This window comes from Crassostrea angulata, chromosome 5, assembly GCF_025612915.1.
Source record: "Crassostrea angulata isolate pt1a10 chromosome 5, ASM2561291v2, whole genome shotgun sequence".
Classification (NCBI taxonomy): domain Eukaryota; kingdom Metazoa; phylum Mollusca; class Bivalvia; order Ostreida; family Ostreidae; genus Magallana; species Magallana angulata.
The window spans coordinates 8387952-8412426 of NC_069115.1; the positions used below are offsets into that span (position 1 = coordinate 8387952).

Sequence of the window (24475 nt, forward strand, 5' to 3'; positions counted from 1 at the left end):
ATAGGTAAAACAATATGGCAGTCGTCATAAGTCACCAGATATCTCAGATAGGTAAAACCATATGTCAGATGTCATATAAGTCACCAGATATCTCAGATAGGTAAAACAATATGGCAGTTGTCATAAGTCACCAGATCACTCTCAGCTAGGTAAAACAATATGGCAGTCGTCATAATTAGTCACCAGATATCTCAGCTAGGTAAACCAATATGTCAGTCGTCATAAGTCACCAGATCACTCTCAGCTAGGTAAAACCATATGTCAGTCGTCATAAGTCACCAGATCACTCTCAGCTAGGTAAAACAATATGTCAGTCGTCATAAGTCACCAGATATCTCAGATAGGTAAAACAATATGGCAGTCGTCATAAGTCACCAGATCACTCTCAGCTAGGTAAAACAATATGGCAGTCGTCATAAGTCACCAGATCACTCTCAGCTTGGTAAAACAATATGTCAGTTGTCATAAGTCACCAGATCACTCTCAGCTAGGTAAAACAATATGGCAGTCGTCATAAGTCACCAGATGAGTAAAATAAGAGTTACTATTGAGGTTTTTCTTTTTACAAGTAGAATTTTTCAAAGTTTCTATTATACACATTTCATTTATTTCATTATCTTTGACTTTGGTAATAACTCTATGCTACAGTAATTCAGTTACCATCATACAAAGATATTGTGAATTCAAGGTACAAAATGTTTGTGGAAATGGAAACTTAGAAAAGCTTACAATCATGACAACTAATTCTAGTGTGTTCTTTTTACCAGGTTCCAAACCTATAGCTGGGAAAGTTTTAAAAGGAAAGTCACCAGGTATATTCACAAATGTACTACCAGTTAGTTTTAAACACATGATGATTCATCGCAAGGCATGATTACTCAGTTTGTTCTTTTAAGTTACTTTTATATTTTTGGACTGCAGGCAAACAGTGAAATTATAACTTAATTAAATACAAATTTTAACTTAAATGTAATAGCTATGCATATCCAGTCCAATCCACACTTGGCAAAAGTTGTTTCCCTTCGCTGGGTCAACCCAAAGGTCAAAAGGGACAAAAACAACTTTTTCCTTCTAATTACGCAACCAAGTATTTTGGCGTTTTGTGATGAAATCTTTTTATTAGAATTTTATCTATTCCTTCGATATATGTGTTGCCTCATCTTGAGGCAATCAAAATAAGAACAGAAACGGAATTTTATTGTCAAATAACAAAGTTACTAACCTCTAAACTACAAAGGCTACTGTGAGAAATCTATGGGTTTTTCCTCAAAGATGGCGGCCAAGGGACATAACTTTTGTAAAGCGTGGATTGGACTATTCCTAATTTGCCATTTTAACAAATTTAAATGAAGAAAATTCGACACATACTGTTCTTTCTTTCAAAAAAAACCCCCATGTTCTTTGACTCTTGCTTTGCTTCATGCGTCAATTAATTATTTTAGGTAAATATCTTTACTAATCAACATTCAATTAAAGGTCCACACAATGGTTTGTGCATTTTACCTACCAGTATTAGTAATATATTTTGAATGTACATTCAGGTTCAGCATAAATTTATGGAGAGATTTTGAATAGGCCATGTCTTAATCAAACCCATGGGGATACTACATGTACATCTGGGAAAGACAACTATAATTTTATTGTAATCTACATAGAGTACGTTAAAGTGACTTTAAATTTGATAAATAAATATACAATAATATATGAGCCCAATATTTTCCAGACTTATATATTTATAAATTTATGCATATTTAATACATATCTACAATCAAAACAACATCTAGTCTATATTAGTTTTATTATGATACAGAAATTAATTATAGTAAACTTATTAAACTTATTATAAATAAAATTTATGTGAAAAGAAAGAATAGTATTTTATGTGAAGAGAAAAAATAGTGACTTTAATTTATGAACAACATCTAATTACTGTACTTTCTTTATAGCTGATAAGGCCCAAGATAAAGTAGTGTTGCTTGGCAAAATGTCATCAGGTAAAAAAATTGATTCAGAATCAATTATTCAAATTTCAAATTTGACTGTTAATTTCAAAATTTATTTAAAAAAAAAAAAGCTCTTTTAGACTTACTGTCTTACAAAAATTGGGGTTAAATAAATTTATTATTCTTTTCTTTGGTTAGTAGAAGAAATCAAGTCAAAAGTAACGAAATTAAAATCATAATATAAAAAATTGAGTAAACACACTGTCAGGCAATTTTTTGCCAATTATTATGTTGAACAATATATGGCCATATTTGTTCAAATAACTTATATTTAAAAATGCTACAAAAAGTAATATCAAAACTGTTACCATGGTTACAGTAAATTATCAGTCAGACATGTTTTTAAACAACTGGAACAAGAGAAATTAATTGTGTATTATTTTAATTAATAGAAAGGACGAAAAAGAAGCTAGCTGGTAAAGAAAAAAGTTACAGTAAAGTTTGCAGTAGTGATGAATCGGATGTTGATGATCTCGGATTTAATTTGTTTGGTGACGACGATGACGATGACGACTATGAGAGGCCGCAAAGTTTTAAATCTACAGGCAAGTTTCTTTTGGTTTATGACATAATTAATACATTTACGTTAGCATAATTTTCTATTCAATGCCATGCAGTTCTGCAGAAATATCTATTTTGTTAAAAGGATTTGCTCTTTCAGTGTTGATTTGCTTCATACAGAATGTCAATGAATTATTATACCCCCCGCAAACAAAGTTTGGGGGGGTATATAGGAATCACCTTGTCCGTCCGTCCGTCTGTCCGTCTGTCTGTCTGTCTGTCTGTCTGTCTGTCCGTCTGTCTGTGCAATCGTGTCCGGTCCATATCTTTCTTATGGAGAAACATTGGAAGTTCTTACTTCACACAAAGATTGCTTATGACCTAAGGGTGTGTCATGACCTTGACCCAAGGTCATTCGGGCAAGGTCAAGGTCACTGGCAGAAAAAGTGTAAAATTCGTGTCCGGTCCATATCTTTCTTATGGGGAAACATTGGAAGTTCTTACTTCACACAAAGATTGCTTATGACCTAAGGGTGTGTCATGACCTTGACCCAAGGTCATTCGTGCAAGGTCAAGCTCACTGGCAGAAAAAGTGCAAAATTCGTGTCCGGTCCATATCTTTCTTATGGAGAAACATTGGAAGTTCTTACTTCACACAAAGATTGCTTATGACCTAAGGGTGTGTCATGACCTTGACCCAAGGTCATTTGGGCAAGGTCAAGGTCACTGGCAGAAAAAGTGCAAAATTCGTGTCCGGTCCATATCTTTCTTATGGGGAAACATTGGAAGTTCTTACTTCACACAAAGATTGCTTATGACCTAAGGCTGTGTCATGACCTTGACCCAAGGTCATTTGGGCAAGGTCAAGCTCACTGGCAGAAAAAGTGCAAAATTCGTGTCCGGTCCATATCTTTCTTATGGGGAAACATTGGAAGTTCTTACTTCACACAAAGATTGCTTATGATTAAAGGGTGTGTTATGACCTTGACCCAAGGTCAATTGAGAAAGTTCAAGGTCATTGTTTCAAAAAAGCTAAATTCTGTCTGTGTCATGTCTTGTATGAATGGAAATATAAGAAGCTAAAAATTAACAGTTTTCAAAAATAAAGCAGTTGTTATTTATAGAAAATGGACAGTGAAATAGATTCATCCAATATTTTCTATAATAGCAAAAATACACGCGTTATGATTTTTTTCTTAGCGGGGGGTATCAATTGTGAGCTTGCTCACAGTACCTCTAGTTTATATAAATATGTTTACTAAATTAAACAGATTTATCAAAATATTCATATCGTATCATGTACCTGGTGACATGTCGTATCATGTACCAGGTGACATGTCGTATCATGTACTGGGTACTATGTCGTATCATGTACCTGGTGACATGTCGTATCATGTACCTGGTGACATGTCGTATCATGTACCTGGTGACATGTCGTATCATGTACCTGGTGACATGTCGTATCATGTACCTGGTATCATGTACCTGGTGACATGTCGTATCATGTACCTGGTGACATGTCGTATCATGTACCTGGTGACATGTCGTATCATGTACTGGGTACTATGTCGTATCATGTACCGGGTAACAAGTCGTATTATGTACCATATATTGTATTATGTACCGGATAACAGGTCAGTAGGAGATTTTAAATGTCTAAAGGAAACATAAAAAAAAATTACTGTATACAGGGAAATATTCCCCCCTGTTTTATTTTCGCCCCTTTCGCCCTCGTTGTCATTGGGCGAATTAATGACTGGGCAAGTTTCAATATCTCAAATTATCTGTTTTTAAACACAACTGTGTGCAGATGGGGCAAAACTTTAAGCAAGTGTAAGAAAGGCTAGTAATGAATTACACAATAAATTCAAATGTTAGTTATAAATGCATTGATTTGTTACTGTAAACAAAGACGACTGACCTTGGGCTACTAGGTATTGTATACAGGGATATTTTCACCCGGTGTTATGTTTCCCTTTCAATGTCTTTCAACTTTTCAATATCAGGTCATGCACTCTATAATTATAATGATTTTTTTTTTGTTAAAGTTATAGGTTTAATAGTCCTTTATGACAGATTTCAGGCAGTTAGGTTGTCGTCGTTACAAATATTATGATTTAATTTTCTACTCCTTGTTTACATGACAAAGAATTGTGAGCCCTGTATCTTGCTTGTAACTCTACAACTGACTCTCAAATTTCATTTGATCATTAGATATACATTTCTAAAGCATTGTAAATAATAAAAACAGAAAATTGAATTTGACCAAAATCATGAGCGTGGTCCATTAAAATAAAATGATCTTTTACATTAATCAACTTCAGGAAGGATATCTAGTATAATTGGACAACCACTGTCTGCAAAAAATTTAAGAGTGGATACTTTTAAGCCACCAGAGGTACAACTCCAATCAGCTCCTTCTTCAATGTCTGGATTGGCATTACCCGGTGTGATGAGAGGGGGCGTTTCTTCCAGAAAGGTACATGGAAATGTGTCTAAAGGAGCAGTTCCAGCAGAGAAATCCAAAGGAGTTGGTTATGGGGCATCTGAAAGCTCTTTATCTGATCTAACAAAAACAGGATTTGGAAGGCTGTCACCACAGCCAACACAAGAAATATCTGAACAATCATTATTTGGATCAGGATTTGAAGTACCTCCACCGGAACAATCAAGAGATTTTCAATTTGGTCCATCATCACAAACAGGTCAGCCATCAGCACCTGCTGACCCAGTGTTTGGATCATCAACAGCAGGATTCGGAGCACGACCAATGATGGCATCACAGGCTATGGGAGGATCATTATTTGGATCAGGATTTGGAGCACCTCCATCGGAACAATCAAGAGGTTTTCGATTCGGTCCATCACAAAGAGGTCAGCCATCAGCACCGGCTGGCCCAGTGTTTGGATCATCAACAGCAGGATTCGGAGCACGACCAATGATGGCATCACAGGCTATGGGAGGATCGTTATTTGGATCAGGATTTGGAGCACCTCCATCGGAACAATCAAAAGGATTTGGATTTGGCTCCTCATTACCCATGGTACAGTCATCAGCACCTCCTGTCCCAATGTTTGGATCATCAGCAGGATTTGGAGTACCACAACAGGCTGCTATGGGTGGATCGTTATTTGGATCAGGATATGGAGCACCTCCATTGGAACAATTAAATGGATTCGGATTTGGTTCATCAATGGAACAGCCATCGCCACCTGGTGCTTCATCATTTGGGTCCTCACCAGCAGGATTTGGAGTACAGCAACAGACTTTTGGAGGATCATTATTTGGATCAGGAGGCAGAGCAATGCCACAAATATATTCACTACAGTCTGATATGTCTTCAAGTGGTTTTGGGTTTGGAGTACCTAGAAATAGATCACAACCAGCTTCTCCTCCTCCTCCACCAGCCGCTCCTCCACTACCTCCTCCACCACCAGTAGGACAGTCCAGAGGGATTGGCTTTGAGGTATCACCAAGAAACGAAATGATTCCATGTGGACCTGAAATTATATCTAGAATGCAAGGAGCAACAGAAGGAGGGCTGCCACCAGCCGCTCCTCCTCCACCTCCACCACTGCATCCACAGTCATCACCACCAGCGCCTTCTCCACCTGCACCTTTGCATTCTTCACTTCTGCGTACACAATTTATGCCTCCACCGCCACAGTCTTCTCCACCACATCCACCAAAACCACGTCAATTATTGCAACAACAAATACAACGTGGAAAAATACTAAAAAAAGCAAGCCCGATCATACGCCCTGCTTCTTTTTGTGCAAATATAGCACTATCTGAGCCAATACTAGAAAGCCAACAGGAAATTACCCCATTATTAGATCTTGAAGTTGATGAACTTTTACCTGATTTATACCAGAGACGTTTGGCAGCACCTCCATCTCCCCCGCCAATTTCAAGAAAAAAGTCGGAATCACCTACACCATTAAGTCAACAGTCTGAGAGTGATTCAGTGAGGGCTGTAAAACCTCGATTAAAAAAAAAAAAGCTGAAAAAAGAATTCACAATGGCACGTGATGCAGAAATTTCAGATGCAATTTCATATACAGAGGAAGAGCAAGATGCAAAGAAAAAACCATCTGGAGGTAAGTACAGACAAACATTAATTTGTTTTTAAATCAAACAAAATTTGTGTTCTGCAACTTACTATTATTTGGTAACTTTTGCTTTTATTTTTATATTCATTTGACAATGAGAGCAAATGAGGCAATAATAGAAAATGTTGCAATAGATCCAAACATCCAAACAACACAGTATCCGTGTATAACATAACCATATAAAGCTTAACTGTTTTAAAAACTTAGTTTAAGGTATACATTTACTCAGAATGAAAAAACATTTCACTGATGATAATGAAAAACCATCTATTCAGTGTTAAAGACATATCATGGTAGTGCTTCTTTTCACTTTCCAAAAAGTAGGTCAATGACCTACTTTTTGAGATAATGGCCATTGAATATTTTTTGAAAAATCAAGGAAAATCCCATAAAATTTTACACTATATCTGAAATTGTCTTAATTGTGAAAAAAAAAAATACAAATTGCGATCTGAATTTGAGAACTCAAACCCTGAGTAAACAACGTCCTTAATAATATTTCACAACACATCAAAATCATCATGTTGTAAATTCCTGTGCAGCATTATAGAAATAAGTTCTGGTATAGGTGTAGGTCACCTTAGCTGCTTTGGTAACAATTTAGTGAAAGTCAGTTAAATTTCTGAATTTTATATGCCAATCTAGGATGAAGTGCATGTTTAAAACACTTTGGTAAATTCAGACTTATTATATAAAATTTGTGTTGTAGAGTTCATCTTAAAACAGTACTTAGCATCCCCTGATCGGAAAGCTAGAGGTCGTTCAATGGTGAGGCGGTCATTTACAGGAAAGCCGAAACAATCATCTAGTGAGGTGAGAGACTGTTTGCTTATTGATTGGAACATATGCATGTGTAGTAGGGTAAAGAGCATGGAAAGCTACTGCAGATATAGCACCATTACACAGTCAGGGTACTCAAAGTTAAAATAATGAGTTTTATAGAAATTATGACATACAGTCAGGCTTGGGGCGAATTACATTGTAAAGTAATGCATTGCATTACCATTACTTTATGAATTTGGGCATTAAATTACCATTACCATTACTTGATTTTCTTGAAGTAATGCATTACATTACCATTACATGACTAAAGTAATGCATTACCATTACCATTACTTTGTTTTAAAAAATTAAAGCTAACTAAGAGTTTTTGTAAATGTTTCAAATATAAAACACTCTTTTAACATATCTACAGCTTCATGCTCAGTATCAGGTTCAAATTCAATGACTATACAAGAGTCGATCATTCTTTATTTGCTCAATGTATAATCATCTTGTGGCATTATGAACAACTTATTACGTAAGTAAAATGAATAGATATTTATATATAGACATTTGGCATGATACAATGTCAGATACAAAATAGAGACACAGAATTACATGCATAACAAAAAACAATTTATTGAATAATGTTGCGGTTATTAAAAGCTAAATAGAGATATTTCCCCAGATTACACAAATCTTTATAATTTTGGACACTTAATTGTATTAATTCATAAACAGATGGTTTTTCCCAGTAATATTCTTTCTATATTTTAATCGTATATCTTTTTACTGAGGACACTTTAAGACAAAAGATTGCTATTGCACTTTTTGATCGAAGTTTCAAAGGGTTCATCTTTTAACTGCATCTTATTAGTTTGAAAATCTTCCCAGCTATACTAAATAAATGTTTTACAGGAGCAATCGAAGCTTGGACTGAAAAGTACTGTTTGACGATCTTTATCTTAGAATATATTAATTGTGCAATAATAGAAAAAATACAAGAATCTTGTATTTTCTATCAGTCCAAACTAATGTACAGGATACTTAATATAAGAGAGAGAGAGAGAGAGAGAGAGAGAGAGAGAGAGAGAGAGAGAGAGAGAGAATAAGTAATTATTTTCAAATGGGTTATAATATTGGAAGTGATATTGATTTTCATCGTGGATGGACAGTGCATTCACTTTGCTTTTAAAGGTGTATGTCTGTCTCCTATTCTATTGGGACATAGCGAAGGGAAGGGGATTGGGGTGTTTTGCACTTCTTATAACAATAGATTGTTTTGATACTTAGATTATCCTGGGGGCATAGTGTGTTGTTGACACATTTTTAATTGAAGTGCAAACTAATCGGAGTAAATTGTTTAAATGATTAAAAACTCTTAATAACAACACTCTTAAAAATGATATGAAATTGTGCTGTCATATTTAGTAATATTAACAATTCAAAAATGAATTTTTAAAAATCTTTTTTTAATAATACAATTAAATCATATTTATCCCAATAATTATCTCTTTCTCCTTTAAAATCAAATTTAATCAAATTCAATTTCAACTATTCATTTATTCATCACATTTTTTAAAGTGAACATGCATAAATAAGCATAGTAATGCAAAGTAATGCCATGTAATGCCAGCATTACACTAGATTTTGGAAAGTAATGAATTACATTACCATTACTTGTAATGCTAATTTAGTGGCATTACACATTACTAGCATTACTTTGAAATCATGTAATGCATTGCAATGCATTACCATTACATTTAGCATTACCCCAAGCCTGCATACAGTATAACGAGTAAGTTCTGTCGTTGTTTATTTTCTGCGGTATTTTGTTCAGCTGCATGAATCCCTCTACTGAAATTCTTGATCCCTGGGACAGGGGTTGAAGCTCTATGGTGGGACCAATATGGCCATATACTATTAGTTAAAATGTATTAAATCTTAGAAAATCTTCTTCTCTACTCCCACACATGTGGGCAAAAAACTGAATACATGGTTATGATGTCCACAAACTTATAATGTATTAAATCTTCTTCTTCACTCCCACATGTATTTTGGAAAAACCAAATTTTGAAATTAATGGTTCCTGGGTCAGTGGTTCGGCGGTAATGAAAATGTATTGATTAAATAAGTATTAAGTAAATGTACTATCGAACTTGAGAAAGATAAAGTCAAATATTGTAAAAAGTTAAGTTGTTAATTGCATGCGTTATTATGTTCACAATGTCCTGACGTTAAATTGTGAAATTGACTGCCCAAGCCATAGGAATTAAGTTGAGGTTTTTATTTTGGGGGGGTGGGGTAATTAGGGTAATTATGTGGGCTTTTCCTTTGCATTTTATACTTGTAATAAGCTGTATGCATAAATGGAACTGTGATTATTATAAAAGATTGACTATTGAAGGCCTGCAGACTTTAGACTTCAAAATTAAGCTTAGAATTAAGCTGAAAATGCAAACACGGTCTGGTACTCAGGTGACCATAAGGCTTGTGGGCCTCTTGTTTTTATAACTCAACAATGAAATTGTTGAAAATAATACTAGGCATATGAATATTTTCTATTTTAAGAATGAAATGACAACACTGCTTTTACTGGATGTCACCCCTTTACCTCTTGGTGTGGAGGATGCAGATGGCAATTTTATTGAAATTGTTCCCCGAAACACCACCATACCTTGCAGAAAAAGCCAGGTCAGTGAGACTGTTAGTTCAGGGCTTTGCCTGAAACTGTGGATTCTTACTTGAATTTTATATTATAATATGTGTAAAATTGCAAGATGCATAATTTATGTACACTTTGCAGATTTCAAAACTTTTTACTTAATATTGACAGATCTGTACTATTAATAATCAAACTTAATAATAGAATATATGAGTTAGCAATTTTATATTCTCGCAATTTGATGCAAAATGGTCAATTCGCAGAATTACATGTAAATATTATAATAAATAAATCTTTAGTAATCAGTGTTATGGTTGCAGTTACTAGGGATGAGCCCTAGTCATTATTTGATCCAGCTGCGGGATGCATGTATCACTTTAGATCAAAAATATGTCATGTATTAAATTTTATATATATCAATATAATAATGGCCAGTTATTTTGATAGGCTTCAGGTATGCTAAACTGATTGTACAGTAACTGTAATGTAATGGTTTAAAAATATAAAGCACACTCAGATTAAAGTTGTGGTAAATAATGAGAATACCATAATGATTCTTTAAATGAACTAAACAATCTTTTTTTATCAAGTGATCATGTTTTGCAATTTTAGTGGTATAGGTATGTTCAAAAATTTTACTCAATAATTACCGTTCTGGAATTCACCTTTGCCTTTTTTTTGAATGCCAGTTAAAGAGACATGGTGACTCAAACTTACATAATTCTTTTTTTGTAAAGATTTTTTATAAAATCAAAAAATTGGGAAGAAAGATAATCAAAGCCAAGTTATGTGCATTCATCTGCACCAAAATGCAGACAAAAAATGTAATTTGAATGTCGGAAAAACGAAAATTACATGATCCAGAATGGTTTATAGTTTACGTCTAGCGTCATGTGACTTTCTTCAACATCCATCTGTGATATTGGTTGCCAAGATATACATGTACCTTTGTTTGAATACAGCCGCCCTGTTCCTTTCTCGGGCGATCTTTTTCTTTATGAAAAAACCTCGGTCTACCGACTTTTCGTTTTTCGTGGCTAGACTCCATGATTGTTTAATATGTTGTATATGCGCAATTGTAGAAGGAGGCACGAACAATATTTACTGTTGGGCCAACAAGTAATTATATTTTTATCTGTAACAAATGAATTTTTACTTTATAAAACTTGTAATTTTGTGAAACTTCTTATGTTCAAGAACTGAACAAAATTTAGAAAAGCCACAGTGACCTAAAAATGTTGTTTTATCCAATTCACTTGTTTTTGCATCACCGTGTCTCTTTAATATTTTAATCATATGATTATTTGACTGTAATATGCCATTAGATAAAATCTCAAAAACACATATCATACATGTACAATATGTGCAATACATGTACTACATATACATGTATCCTGTATTAGCTAAGACACACAACATTAACTGGCTTAGGACCCCAATACTTTCATACTTTTATTCTTTGTATTCTTCAGGCTTTCACATGTACTGATGCTGATCAGACTATGGCTGATATTCGAGTATATGAGGGCTGTTATAAAGAGGCCAAAAAGAACAACTTCCTGGGAAATCTACAGATTGTAAATAAACTAGTTTTAATATTAATCAAAACAGATTTTGTGTAATTAATGCATCAGTTGTATGACTCTGCTATTCTTGTTACAAAGTTTTGTTCTTAATGGAAATAGAAAGCAACTGAATCCATCATCCATCTCTTGTCTGAAGTTGTTGAGACATTTGTTCAATAGATTTAACATCAATTAATATTCAGTCTACAAATGTATTCACAAGTCTGACTCAGATATTTTATTAAATCAAAACTGTACAATATTTATGAAAAGGAAAATATTGGAGGCACGACTGTGGGCAGCACTTGGGTCACTGTTACCATCGACATTGATGCAAACGGTATAGTGACTGTGACTGTAAATGACTTAGAATCAGTCAGCCTGGGTTCATGTGAGTATCTTGTAGAAAAATTTAGACTAACTACATGAAACTATAATTATTTTCCTTGCATACTCTGATCATCCTCAAGAGGCCATATAAAATGCCTCTTTCATGCATTTTTAAAGCCTATGATCAGTGCTGCCTAAGAGATTGGAATTAATGAGAATTTACTTTCAAATTGCTTATACCGGTATAGTCATTACTTTCCATTTGAACAGTTACTGTAAATGCAGAAAAGAGAAAACTGAGCCGGGAACAAATAGAAAATATGATTGAGAATGCAGATAATGTCCAGTTTCCAGGCAAGGTAAGCAATTGCTATGGCTAGAGCCTGGAAGAAATAGCTATTTGCATAAATTGTAACCCCAATACTTTTGTCAAATTCTATGAACTCCATGAAGATATTAGGGAATGTGTTGATTAATAGGTAACTATAAGGTCATTGGGTGAAGGATTTTGATGTACCAGGTAGCATGTGGAAGGTGCATATCCTTGGACTAATTTTCTTTATTGAATTTCATTGTCTTAGCCCATACAGTTAAATCTTGGTACCAGCTCTCACTCTAGTATGGATTGTGTTTGTGATGAGCTAATGACTTGGAGAGACCTATAATACATTGTTAAGTTACTGTAACAGTAGTACTGTTTAATGATAGTAAATACACTAGACATTTTGTTTCTTGAATTGTTTTAAAACTTATATGCATTGCTTCAAACCCCCCAAAAACAATTTTTTCTAATCAAAGAAAAAATATCTTTGGATTATGCCATTGCATGTAGATTTGCCGTTGCTATGTTTGACTTTATTGTCTTTGAATGTAACAGGGGTGTTTATAAAATGTACATGTATATTCAATAAACATTAAAAAAAAATCATTACTAATGTCCTCACTGTGATCTTTAAAATGTTTTTTGTAGATTTCACCAAGAAGATTCCGACTACCAGCATTACCAAGTGGACTGACAGAAAAAGGTAACTGTACAATCTAAACAATTCCTTCTCTCCACTGTACTACTGTACCTGTACAAGCACGTAGGATGCCATACATACATATATTTCTATTGACTGATGTTCATTAATTTCTGTTTTGCATTGGCAGCTCTGGACGACATCAACAGCTATGGTATAGGGACGTCAGTTAGTAACATCAGGAAGAGGTCCCCCAACCTCAGCCTCTCCTCTCTCAGATCTGTGTTCAATATACAACAGGTATCCATCTCTCTCTTCCACTCCTTTGCTTCCTTTATTATACAATATTTCAACTTTTTATTAAGAAGTCTACATTTATGACACAGAAGGAGTTTTTTGTCAACGTTTTTCACCCTTCTATTTGCAAATGTCTTGGCCCGTCATGAATTATCCCAGACTAATTTAGAAGTAGATACACTTTCTAAATAATACAGTTATTTGAAAATTGTTTTGAATATGTCCATTCTTAAATTCCCAATGACATCAGGGTGAAAGGGGTAAAATTAAACAGGGCAAATATATTCTGCTATATACAGTATATCTATAAAAATTTACTTAAAAGTTTTTGGTTTTTAAATATTTTCCAATGTCACATTGTCAATAAAGTCTCTTATACAATAGCAAGATAGCTGGCACATGCATCTATGTCTTTAAAATTGTCAAAGTCATACATGTAATTATATAGTCATTAAAATTATGTCCAACAGAACAACTTATGGAAACTTGATGAGAGTTTGGAGGAAACTTTTGGAATTGATACAAAAAAATGCAGGGACATTCTTCAAAGAGCAGGTTTGCACTCGCTAGGTAAGTATTTGACAATAGTGTAAATACAATGTATTGTATATATGTGGGAGTCTCTTGACAAAGTGATAAGCACCATAATTTATAATTAAAACTTAAGATATTATTTATTTGAAAAACCTTGAAACTGACCATGAAATTTAAATTAATTGAAAAATGTCATTCATTAGATAAAAGAAAAAGCTTCATTTTAATATTTTTTAAATATTAAATTTTTGAACATACTGGGTATGTTATGTAGTCAAGAGATTTTAATAAAAACTTAATTGACAGAATATATTATATGTACTAATATTTGAAAATCTCACCCTCATCTTGATCTTTAAGTCAAGTCTACTGTCACATACTAGCTGTTAGAATATTATCAATGTCATAATTACATGTATGCATGTAGACAATATTTTCTCCAATTAAAAATTGGAAAATTGATTTTGGTTATTTGTGAATGTTATGATTGCATACCAGTGTGTACATGTTTTTAATATATACCTGTAATGAAGAGATAATTTTAATGCTTTTTACTACAGGTCAAAAAGTCTCTGAGGAAAGCATTGAAATCCTCTCCTCTGCACTGGCCCTGGTCCTCATTTACAAAGTGATTGCCCCAGAGTTATTCCCCATGGATTTTTCCAATCCAATTACGATTGCGACAGCGTTCCTAATGGGAGCCAAAAAGCTGGATGGAATGACAGCCGTGGGCGACATTTTGCCGTTACTGAAGAAATCAGTGGACACGTACATAGCCAAGAGGCAGAAATACGACTGGGTGTGCAGCATGCTGGAATTAGGTCACTCTTGGGAGGAAGCGGCCTGTAAGATGCTGGGGTATACACAATCCTCTGTAAGGGACCCAGGACCTGTGTACATACCCGTTATGTAATCAACAAAATACATGAAGATTTTGACATGGATAATTTATATTTTTGTTACTGTTAAAAGGTTTTTTAAATGAAGAAAAATCCATTTGTATTTATATACATGTACTGTATATTGTTTGTATTTATATACATGTACTGTATATTGTTTGCCTGCTAGTAACCATTGCAAGATAATTTACTGATGACATTAAAAATAAGAAATCATGCATGGACAATATGCCTGCATGTATATAGACTGTACATGTTGATGAAATACGTACTTTCTCTTGGAAATCCCCCCTCCCCCTCCCCCCCCCCCCCAAAAAAAAAAAATAATAACACAATAAAAAAGACTAACAAAATAAAAAAGACTAGAATAAGATTCAAAAAATCAATTGAAATTGACACCAAAAAAAAAGATTTTCAAAATACTGTGGTACCATGAAAAAAGGGCTCGCCTCATACCTAAATTGAATTATTAAATGTTAATGATTATATTTGAAATGAATATATGAAATACCCTTATATTATGATTTGAATTATCAAATCAATGATTAGCAATAACACAGGCTTGTTCAATACTGATTAACAGCTTAAAAGTGTGGGCCAGGCTTGCTAATAAAAATCTTGAACCATTACCAAAACTTTACCTAAATCTCCATACAGTACCTTGTACATATACTCACCTCATGTAGTTGATTAATGAGGCAGGGTGATTAACAAATTAATTAACCATCACGCCTACGCTTGAATACAAGTAACGATTCCTTTGCAGCCATAAGGCTTTAAGCTTATAATTTAAATGAAAAAAAAATCAAATATACCAGTATTAGTGTTAAAAATATTGAATATCTTTCTATATTTGAACAAACAACTCTTCTTCTCCAGGAGATTTTTATAGCAGTTGTGTAGAACGTTTACAAATTAACATCCAGCCCTCTAAATGTACATGTAGTGTATAATTCTGTAGACATTACACATAGCAACATACATATATTAGTGTATATTTACATTTCCCAGTGTCTTTGCCTGTGATAACACTATGTATCGATTTTGTACTATATAACCCATAATACAAATGACGCCAAAATGAGGCGCCAGCGGGGTTTGTTTATTTTTATTTAAGTATTTGATCGTACGATGGCTAAAAATTATATAAATATAAGTAATAAGGAATCATTCTTTGAATATTATGAGGTAATAATTTTGGTTGGGGTGTGATCGGATTTGATCACGCCCCGACCAAAATTATCACCTCATAATACTCAAAGAATGATTCCTTATTCCTTATATAGATTTTGACTGTGATATGCATGTTCTAACTGAGCACTTGAGTGTGGAAATCTCCACATGGTAAAATGGCCAATATATTATTTTTTCAAGATATCTTACATGTCGCTATGTAAATAATTATATTTATTTAGGAAAGCTTTCTTTAACACTACAGTTATCATTTATTTGTAATTTAATAAAATTTTAATGTGAATCTATTTAAGGGGCAGATAAATTCTAGCATTTTGAATTCTTCAAATGTTAATGAAATCAGCTGTTCATTTTTTTTTTATTAGAGATGGAATTCATAATACAACCCAGCAAATTTTTTTTATACCACTGGCAGTTATTTTGTTTGATACATACGGTAATTTTCTTCACAACAATTTCAAATTTTCACAAACCATATTTATCAATCCAAGATCTAAATATTGTAAACACATAAAATTGGGAAAATAAAATGTTAATTCAAATTGTGACCATGCTCCTTTTAGATTTACTAAATGTTAAAGAACATAATTGTTAATCAAATACAATGTTAGTGCCTTTACTTTGGACAATTTTGTCTGTTGTGTACAATTTTTCTTTAAAAAAAATAAAGTTGATAAATACATGTAGCTTTAAAAAGTGTTGATGTCTTTTTTTATGTATATAACTATATATGTATATTTAGTATCCCAGTAAGATGGATGAACTCTTGGTATTTTCCAAAGTTCAAAAGGAATTTATTAAATGCCTCCTTCTAAAACAAGAGGCCCATGGGCCACATCGCCCACCTGAGGAACAGTAGGTATGATAAAATCAGCTTAATGGAGTCATAATACAAACTATCTTGACAATGTACAATAATACATGTAGATCCTGTATAAATAAAATCCATATTTCCCCTGTATATTATTATGTTTACAATCATTAGTCCCTTTTCTAACAGGATGATTTTATAGTCATATCATATGTTGAGTATTGCAGTTCTAAAAAATATCCTTAATAATAGTTTTTATATGGGATATAAACCTACATCAAACTCTGAACCTTCTTGTGAGGCCAAAGAATTGTCCTGGGGCCAAAGTCTTAACAATTATAAAGAATCATCTGGCTGATAAGTTTATGAGAAGAAGATTTTTAAAGATTTACCCTATATATTCCTTTGATAAACTTTGACCCCCCATTGTGGCCCCACCCTACCCCTGGGGATCATGATTTTCACAACTTTGAATCTACACAAGTTTCAGCTTTCCTGGCTGATTAGTTTCTGAGAAGAAGATTTTTAAAGATTTACTCTATACATATGTTAAATTTCGACCCCCCCCCCATTGTGGCCCCACCCTACCCTCAGGGGTCATGATTTTCACAACTTTGAATTAACACTACCAGGGGATGTTTCCACACAAGTTTCAGCTTTCCTAGGTGATTAGTTTCTGAGAAGAAGATTTTTAAAGATTTACCCTATATATTCCTATGCAAAACTTCGACCCCCCCATTGTGGCCCCACCCTACCCCCAGGGGTAATGAATATTCCTATTTAAAACTTTGACCCCCCATTGTGGCCCCACCCTACCCCCGGGGGTCATGATTTTCACAACTTTAAATCTACACTACCTGATGATGCCTTCACACAAGTTTCAGCTTTCCTGGCTGATTAGTTTCTGAGAAAAAGATTTTTAAAGATTTACCCTATATATTCCTATGCAAAACTTCGACCCCCCATTGTGGCCCCACCCTACCCCCAGGGGTAATAATTTTCACAACTTTGAATGTACACTACCTGATGATGCTTCTACACAAGTTTCAGCTTTAATGGCTGATTAGTTTCTGAGAAGAAGATTTTTAAAGAATTACTCTATATATTTAAATGTTAAACTTCGACCCCCCATTGTGGCCCCACCCTACCCCCTACACTACCTGAGGATGCTTCCACACAAGTTTCAGCTTTCCTGGTCTTATGGTTCATGAGAAGAAGATTTTTGAAAATTTCTCAAAATTTTCATAAATTCCTAATAATCTCCATTTGCAAAAGGGTGTGGTCCTTAATTTTCACAACTTTGAATCCCCTTAGGCTAAGGATGCTTTGTGCCAAGTTTGGTTGAAATCGGCCCAGTGGTTCTTGAGAAGATGTTGAAAATGTGAAAAGTTTGCAGACAGACGGACGACAGACAAAATATGATCAGAATTGCTCACTTGAGCTTTCAGCTCAGGTGAGCTAAAAAGGATTTTTATGTTGACCAAGAAAATGTTTTCTTAACAACCCTCTAGATATAAAAAAAATTCCTGCATCTATATTTCTAAGAATGAACGAGGAAACACCATAAAATTATGACCTACATATGCTGTATTTCTGACAAAATAGGACTAATGAAAACCAAGTAAATCCTTTTTTTCAGTTTTATTTCTTTATCGTGTAGCAAGTTCTGTTTTAATTTTGTCTACTCCTTGTTTGAGTTTGTCTGCAGAGATCAACAACACAGTCCGAAAAGCCTCAAACTGGTCCTCTGCATCCCAGGAACCAGCTACCACTGTGTCGCGTTCCGCCTGCACCGAGTACTGGAAACTGGTTTCACTCACCTTCAAAAATCAATATGATTACAATCATGTTCATCCAAGAAAATGAGAATACGTCGCTTTAAATTTTGAATTATAGAAAAAGAATTTTTACAGTAACTATTAATTTTCTCTCTAACACTCTGTTCAATTTTATATACACAATATACCTCCTGTAGAAATTCTTCCTCTGCATTAGTGTAAAACAAGGGACTGTTCTTCTGGCCTTTCTGTCTGTACGTTTTACATACAAGAATGTAGTAGGCAAAGTCATACTTCATTTTCTTATTTTTGCATTTCTCCACTTCTTTTCTAGTTGAAAAAAATGAACAATATATTGACATTCATTTTTTCTAGATTTTATCCTCCTAAAATAGATCCTTCATGCAATACTGTAAATTCCTAATTAAACGTGAGGAATTAATATCCGTGCTGGAAGCACCCCTCGCAGATTTTAAAATCTTGCTTTTATTTTCTGAGAGTTGAGAATTATAAGAGATTAGGATAACAGTTCTGCATTTGCGATTATATATTCTCGCGTTCTGATACAAAACACCGGGATTGCGTAATTAAGTACTCTTGTAAAATAAGGAATCTACTGTAATACACATGAAAACCAGACTTTACTTAAACCAACGATACAAACATGGGGAGAGATATCTGTGGGAAGGATGTTAATGTATTAAAAAAACATAGACCAGTCAGTCTGACTATACTTACAACAATGATTCAAACATGGGGACAGCTAACTGTGGGGGGATGTTGATGTATCTCTCACTGACCAGCAGCCCCACATGGTGGCCCCCATCATTGAGCACCTTGCTAAATCTTGGATCCCCTCCACACTTCTGACACTGATCTATCAGCATGGAACGGACCTGCTTTACACACTCCATATCCTGACAACAGAAACAGTACCATAACATTATTCAGGATCATAGCTGCAGGACCGTAGCTCCCAAGTCTGAAAAAAATTTTGATAGAAAACCTGAGAGCTACAGTTCCTTATGTGTTAAAAAATTGCAATTTACAGCACACAAATATTGTTTATTGTTTTGGACTGCTTTTGGATTAATTTTCAGTTATATGTTGTTGTTATGTACCAGGGACTTCCATACGTATATGTAGACCATTTTACTGCGATCAAACCGAGAATTGGTCCCTGATTGGGGCCAGTAATTTTTTTAGGGATAAGTATATTTTGACGGACTTCTGGTCCTACTGGCCTTAAGTTTTCATGAAGACTGATTTCATCCATGTGTAATGAGTCCACAGTGTTAGTGATATTGTGTTGACCTCTGACCTTTTTTGTTTGTGACACTGATAACTGAAGTAGTGTAATGTTGTGTTGACCTCTGACCTTTTTGTCTGTGATGTTGATAACTGAAGTAACAGCGAGGACTGGGTCATCTTCTGCCATCTCCTCATCATCCTCATCTTCTTCTGGAACATAGGATTGCTAACGGAGAAAATCATCAAGAGATGCAACAAACTTCCTTAGATATCAATAATTCATGTACATGTATTACCGTCTCAACAAGTCACTCACACACACATGTTGTATATGGTTGTATTTGACAACAATTTAATCTACTTATGATTTAATTGAACGGGTAATAATGAAGTGATGAGCAACGGTTTTACTTGTACTTGATTATAATGTTAAACGTGTTAAATGTGAAGGAATGCTTTTCATTATTCTGGTAGTTAAATCATTAGAGTCTTTTCAACATGAAAATCTGGAATTGTAAGAGTAAAACAGATCTGATGATGTGACCTTGACTTTGGTCAAATGTCCTCAGGTCAAGGTAACAATTAAACTTTAATGCCAAGTTGAAACTATGAATCTGATGTTTTTAATGTAAAAAGCATGGATCTGACACCGAAATGGAATGAATAAACAGACAAACATAGATGATAATTCCAACCACAATTCCTATATACCTGTCAATTTACTTTATATAAATTGGTATAAATTCATTTTTTTAAATTAAAAATTATTTAAAATCTTGCATACCTTTACGACACTGCCAACTTGTCCTTGGGAAATAATGATGTCTGCCATTTCTGATAGGTTAATGTTGGCTTTCAAAAATAACTGAAAAATAAGAGCATGTGGAAATATTTCTTCTTATTCTCTGGCTGTATCTTCCAATATCACAAAAAATAAAATAAAGAGGTTTGCTTGAGCATAATTCTGCATAAATAATTAACATTTTTTTGCATAGAATTGCGATTTCGCTTTTACTTTTAGACAGATGTAAAGTAAATGCAACTATGATAAAATTTGGCATTCACCATTTTATATTATCGAGATTTGATGCAAGAAACTTGATTTGCAGAATTAAATACTTGTGTAAAATAAGGAATCCTACGTATATGTAATTTATATTACATGTAAATACCTGTTGTAAAAGGGTTCTAATTCCATGGAAATCACTTCCCTCGGGTACTCTTGCTTCGAAATCAACTTGGATCTCCTATAGAAAACAAAATTAACAATGGTAACCTAAAAGGTCTTCATAGATAGCATTCCAGATGTACATGTACTAATAAGTTAATCATTTTATATTCCCCCAAATACATTCGATTTAAACACATTTTTATTGTACAAAATTATATCTGGGATTTGACACAAGTTCAGAAACTTAGACCGCCCTCAGGCTCTCCCAAAAAGTATATAATACAGTACAAATAATGTATACACTTACAATTTTTACATGTCGATAGTTCAATATACCAGGTACAAGACCAGTCACTCGACAAGGAAGTAGAATATTATTGTACAGAATAATTTATTCCATTTAACAAATGAACCAGAGACCAAAATCATTTTGAAAGTTTACAATTAAGTTAAATAATTAAATTTTGAAAAAGAAGCAATTTAAATGCCTCCAAAGATATATATGGATATCCCTATTTTACATATACCTACTGTAACTAACAGGTTTATCTGTCGACTGCTACCAACTAAAGTAAATGAGTGTCAGTTTTGTTCACTTAAACTATGCTTTTCTGAGTAGAAAGCAGATCTATCAACAAGCACATGACTCATACACATCTTTTATTTTTTCCTTGAAGATGACGTATAATTTAAGTTTTGATTTTTGTTATCAAATTTAAATAAGATGAATGACAAGAAGTAAAATGGTGTTTGAGAGAACATCTACTACTGTATACAGTGTAGCGCAAGAGTAATCTATTTTACACCGTGGTAAGTACTGTGCAGCATTTTCACCACCAACTTTGGGTGTAAAATCACTATAACAGAGCGTTGGGCCTAGCTTGTTTGAATAGTATAGGAGTCACTGGAGTCATCTTCGCTAGCCAAGGGTTTTCGGTCCACTTTGCTCCCCATAAACCCTTGGCGGATTTCATTGCGAAAACTCGGTGATGTGGTGGCGCTATCTAGCGAGCAACTTGAGTTGCGCCCCTTGCATATTTACATTTTAATCGAATTAAACAACGGGTTATATACACACTACGGCATTAATACAACTTGAAAACATGTTGACTACCGAATATTAGAACATAATTAACGATGCTATTAAATACGAATTAAGTTATAAACTAGGGAAAGCACGGAATGTTTTATTCATAGTGTTTTGTATGGACCTGTACCAGGAGTGAAAAAGTCGCCGATTTATATGAAAGCTTTCATGTCATAAAACCAGGTATCGTTGTCGTAAATATTGTGAACCAAAGAAATTAAATAAAATAAATCTCATTGAACCTTTAAAAGCAATAACCATAAGCAGGAACGTATAAACTAACGGGATGGGCAACGTCTACATTCGCCATGTTTACTTCCCATGCTATCACGCGAGCCTTGACAAGTTTGTAGAACTATGTTCAATCCCAGTAAAATATATAGGTTTTTAAAGCGATCTGGTTAGACCATCGTTGGCGAGGCACTAGCTGTTCTCGAGAACTTGTGTCTCAATTTATTATTTACCAGAGATCACACATGTGTTTTCTTTTAAAGTTTATATTTACAAGCACTGCGATTGGATCAGCTACTCGCAGCTGCAGCCAATCATAAAACGGAGCTCGTCACCGAGTTTTCGCAATGAAATCCGCCAAGGGTTTATGGGGAGCAAAGTGGACCGAAAACCCTTGGCTAGCGAAGATGCACTGGAGTGTGCAATTGAAATTTTCCAAAATATGATTTAAGAACGTCATACAACATTTCTTTAATTTATTTAATCGTAATGATATCAGTACTAAACTCAATTAGTCTTAGCCTTCTGTTTAAGTGCTTTACTTTAAAATCAAACTAAACCGATACGACGATGGCCGAGGAAACGCGGGTTAAACATGTGTCTTGCACAACACAGTGAAAAACTGTAATATTTGGAATTATACCTCTTTGATCTCTATCTCTGTGTCCTCTTCCATGTCTTCTGCATCACTCTGGTCCGACATTTCATCGTCTTTCGCGACATCTTCCACTCTTTTCTTTTTTGAAGCCATTTTCTTTTATTTTTATTTTTTCGGGAAACTTCAGATTTCTATCAATATCGGACCACCGAACCCGATCGTATTTAAAATCTAAGTACTGACAGTATCTAGAGACGAAGTCATGGTATAAGCGTCAACTTGTTTACAAATAAAAACTTGTAATATGTAAAATTATTACCACAATCTCTTGGAGAAATTTTGATTTTAAAGTTGCAATCTCTCTGTTTTTACACGGGCATCTAACTGACAAACTAAATGCGTGTTAATCCTGACTACCAATATTACTGCAGTACAGTATTATTCCAATTAAATGTATGCGCCTTGGGTTTAAACACTTATTTTAATACTGCAAGTTAGATGTAAACAGACAAACTGAGTGTCAATTCATTTTTCAATGTAGATTTTTTTTGGTGATATCATCTCATTTTATTTTTTTCATAAAGATAGCACGTGTCGAAATGGAACTTTTAAGTAAAATATTTAGTACTCAGTCTCTATGTTATGAATTGTGGACATTATTCTGACAGTCAATCCAACAAGTACAAGAGATTTTTTGCTCTCTCTCTCTCTCTCTCTCTCTCTCTCTCTCTCTCTCTCGTTCGACCATACAGGCAGCTTATACTGATTTAGAATCGCCTTCTTTGTAAGGAACATCTGAATATAGCAAGCACATGTACACTTATATATACATCTTCGCTAGCCAAGAGTGACGATTCACAGTATTAGAGAATATAGCGGCTAAATACTAATAAACCGAGTACTTACATTATTATGGTGAGCAAGGAAGCTTCCAAAATTAAGATATCAATTGCTGGCGATGCAGGGGAACGAAGGGGGTGGTTATTTAGTGAATGTACATATTACTTTTGTATACTGTTTCCTACAGTACGTCTGGTTTGCGTAAAGCATATTTGATAAGAGTATAGCCTAAAGTAACTCTTAACAATTAATTTGACAAATTTTATCAAAATTCCAAACCCACATTACTGATTTCAGGATTTTTTTTAAATTCGTGGATATATATTGAGATATGGATTTAAAACTTTTATACCGGAAAAATTTACTGCTTGTAATGGAGCATTAGGAAAACCATCATTTCAATAAACATTGAATTGTGGCACAGTGCAAGCTGTAATTAAATTGAGAAACCTGAAAAACTCTGTCACTCTTGATCAGTCGTATACGTAAGGTTTTGCTATTAAGCCTGAAACTCTGAAATTACAAACATGCATTGATTTTATGTATGCCCGTCAATTATAAAGCTGTAAAATGTAGCTTTTTTGTAGAATTAATGACATTTTATTACAGAATGCGTTGATCAATAGTTTTATTCAATCTAAATTGAACAAAGTATTACAGAAACCTAATCACCAATTGGCATAAGGGAAACAATATTTCTGTGTACAGAGAGTTATTTAATTTAATAGCTGTTAGATGTTGCTCGCCACTGCCTAATAACAGCAGCGGAAATCATTTTCTCGGGAAAAGAAGAGAGAGAGAAAGAAAAGAAATGACGGGCTTTGAATATGGAAAGAGAAAAATCAATTACAAGATCAAACGAGAAATCTTTTGAAAAATTACAA

General features: G+C 34.1%; 2 protein-coding genes across 5 annotated transcripts in view; one reads left to right on the forward strand and one right to left on the reverse strand.

Moving 5' to 3' along the window:
* LOC128184965 (protein mono-ADP-ribosyltransferase PARP4-like) overlaps positions 1 to 16510 on the forward strand; it is a 42692-nt gene extending 26182 nt beyond the window's left edge. For 3 of the 4 annotated variants that reach the window (XM_052854622.1, XM_052854621.1, XM_052854623.1), the window contains 13 exons: positions 768 to 812; positions 1947 to 1994; positions 2396 to 2552; positions 4833 to 6604; positions 7326 to 7429; positions 9950 to 10072; positions 11516 to 11620; positions 11882 to 11999; positions 12209 to 12297; positions 12909 to 12963; positions 13091 to 13200; positions 13668 to 13767; positions 14292 to 16510. In XM_052854622.1, the coding sequence (XP_052710582.1) occupies positions 768 to 812; positions 1947 to 1994; positions 2396 to 2552; positions 4833 to 6604; positions 7326 to 7429; positions 9950 to 10072; positions 11516 to 11620; positions 11882 to 11999; positions 12209 to 12297; positions 12909 to 12963; positions 13091 to 13200; positions 13668 to 13767; positions 14292 to 14644 (3179 nt within the window). In that variant the 3' untranslated portion in view covers positions 14645 to 16510. The remainder of the gene's footprint in view (positions 1 to 767; positions 813 to 1946; positions 1995 to 2395; positions 2553 to 4832; positions 6605 to 7325; positions 7430 to 9949; positions 10073 to 11515; positions 11621 to 11881; positions 12000 to 12208; positions 12298 to 12908; positions 12964 to 13090; positions 13201 to 13667; positions 13768 to 14291) is intronic. The other variant, XM_052854624.1, reaches the window with a different exon arrangement.
* A 1734-nt stretch (positions 16511 to 18244) lies between these two features.
* On the reverse strand, positions 18245 to 22979 carry LOC128184967 (protein BCCIP homolog). Its single transcript, XM_052854627.1, has 7 exons — positions 22797 to 22979; positions 20837 to 20911; positions 20449 to 20529; positions 19792 to 19890; positions 19152 to 19330; positions 18602 to 18743; positions 18245 to 18455 (listed from the first exon to the last, which is right to left on the reverse strand). The coding sequence occupies exons 1-7, from the start codon at positions 22902 to 22904 to the stop codon at positions 18285 to 18287; spliced, it is 855 nt and encodes a 284-aa protein (XP_052710587.1). The 5' UTR covers positions 22905 to 22979; the 3' UTR covers positions 18245 to 18284.
* Positions 22980 to 24475: the final 1496 nt, after the last annotated feature.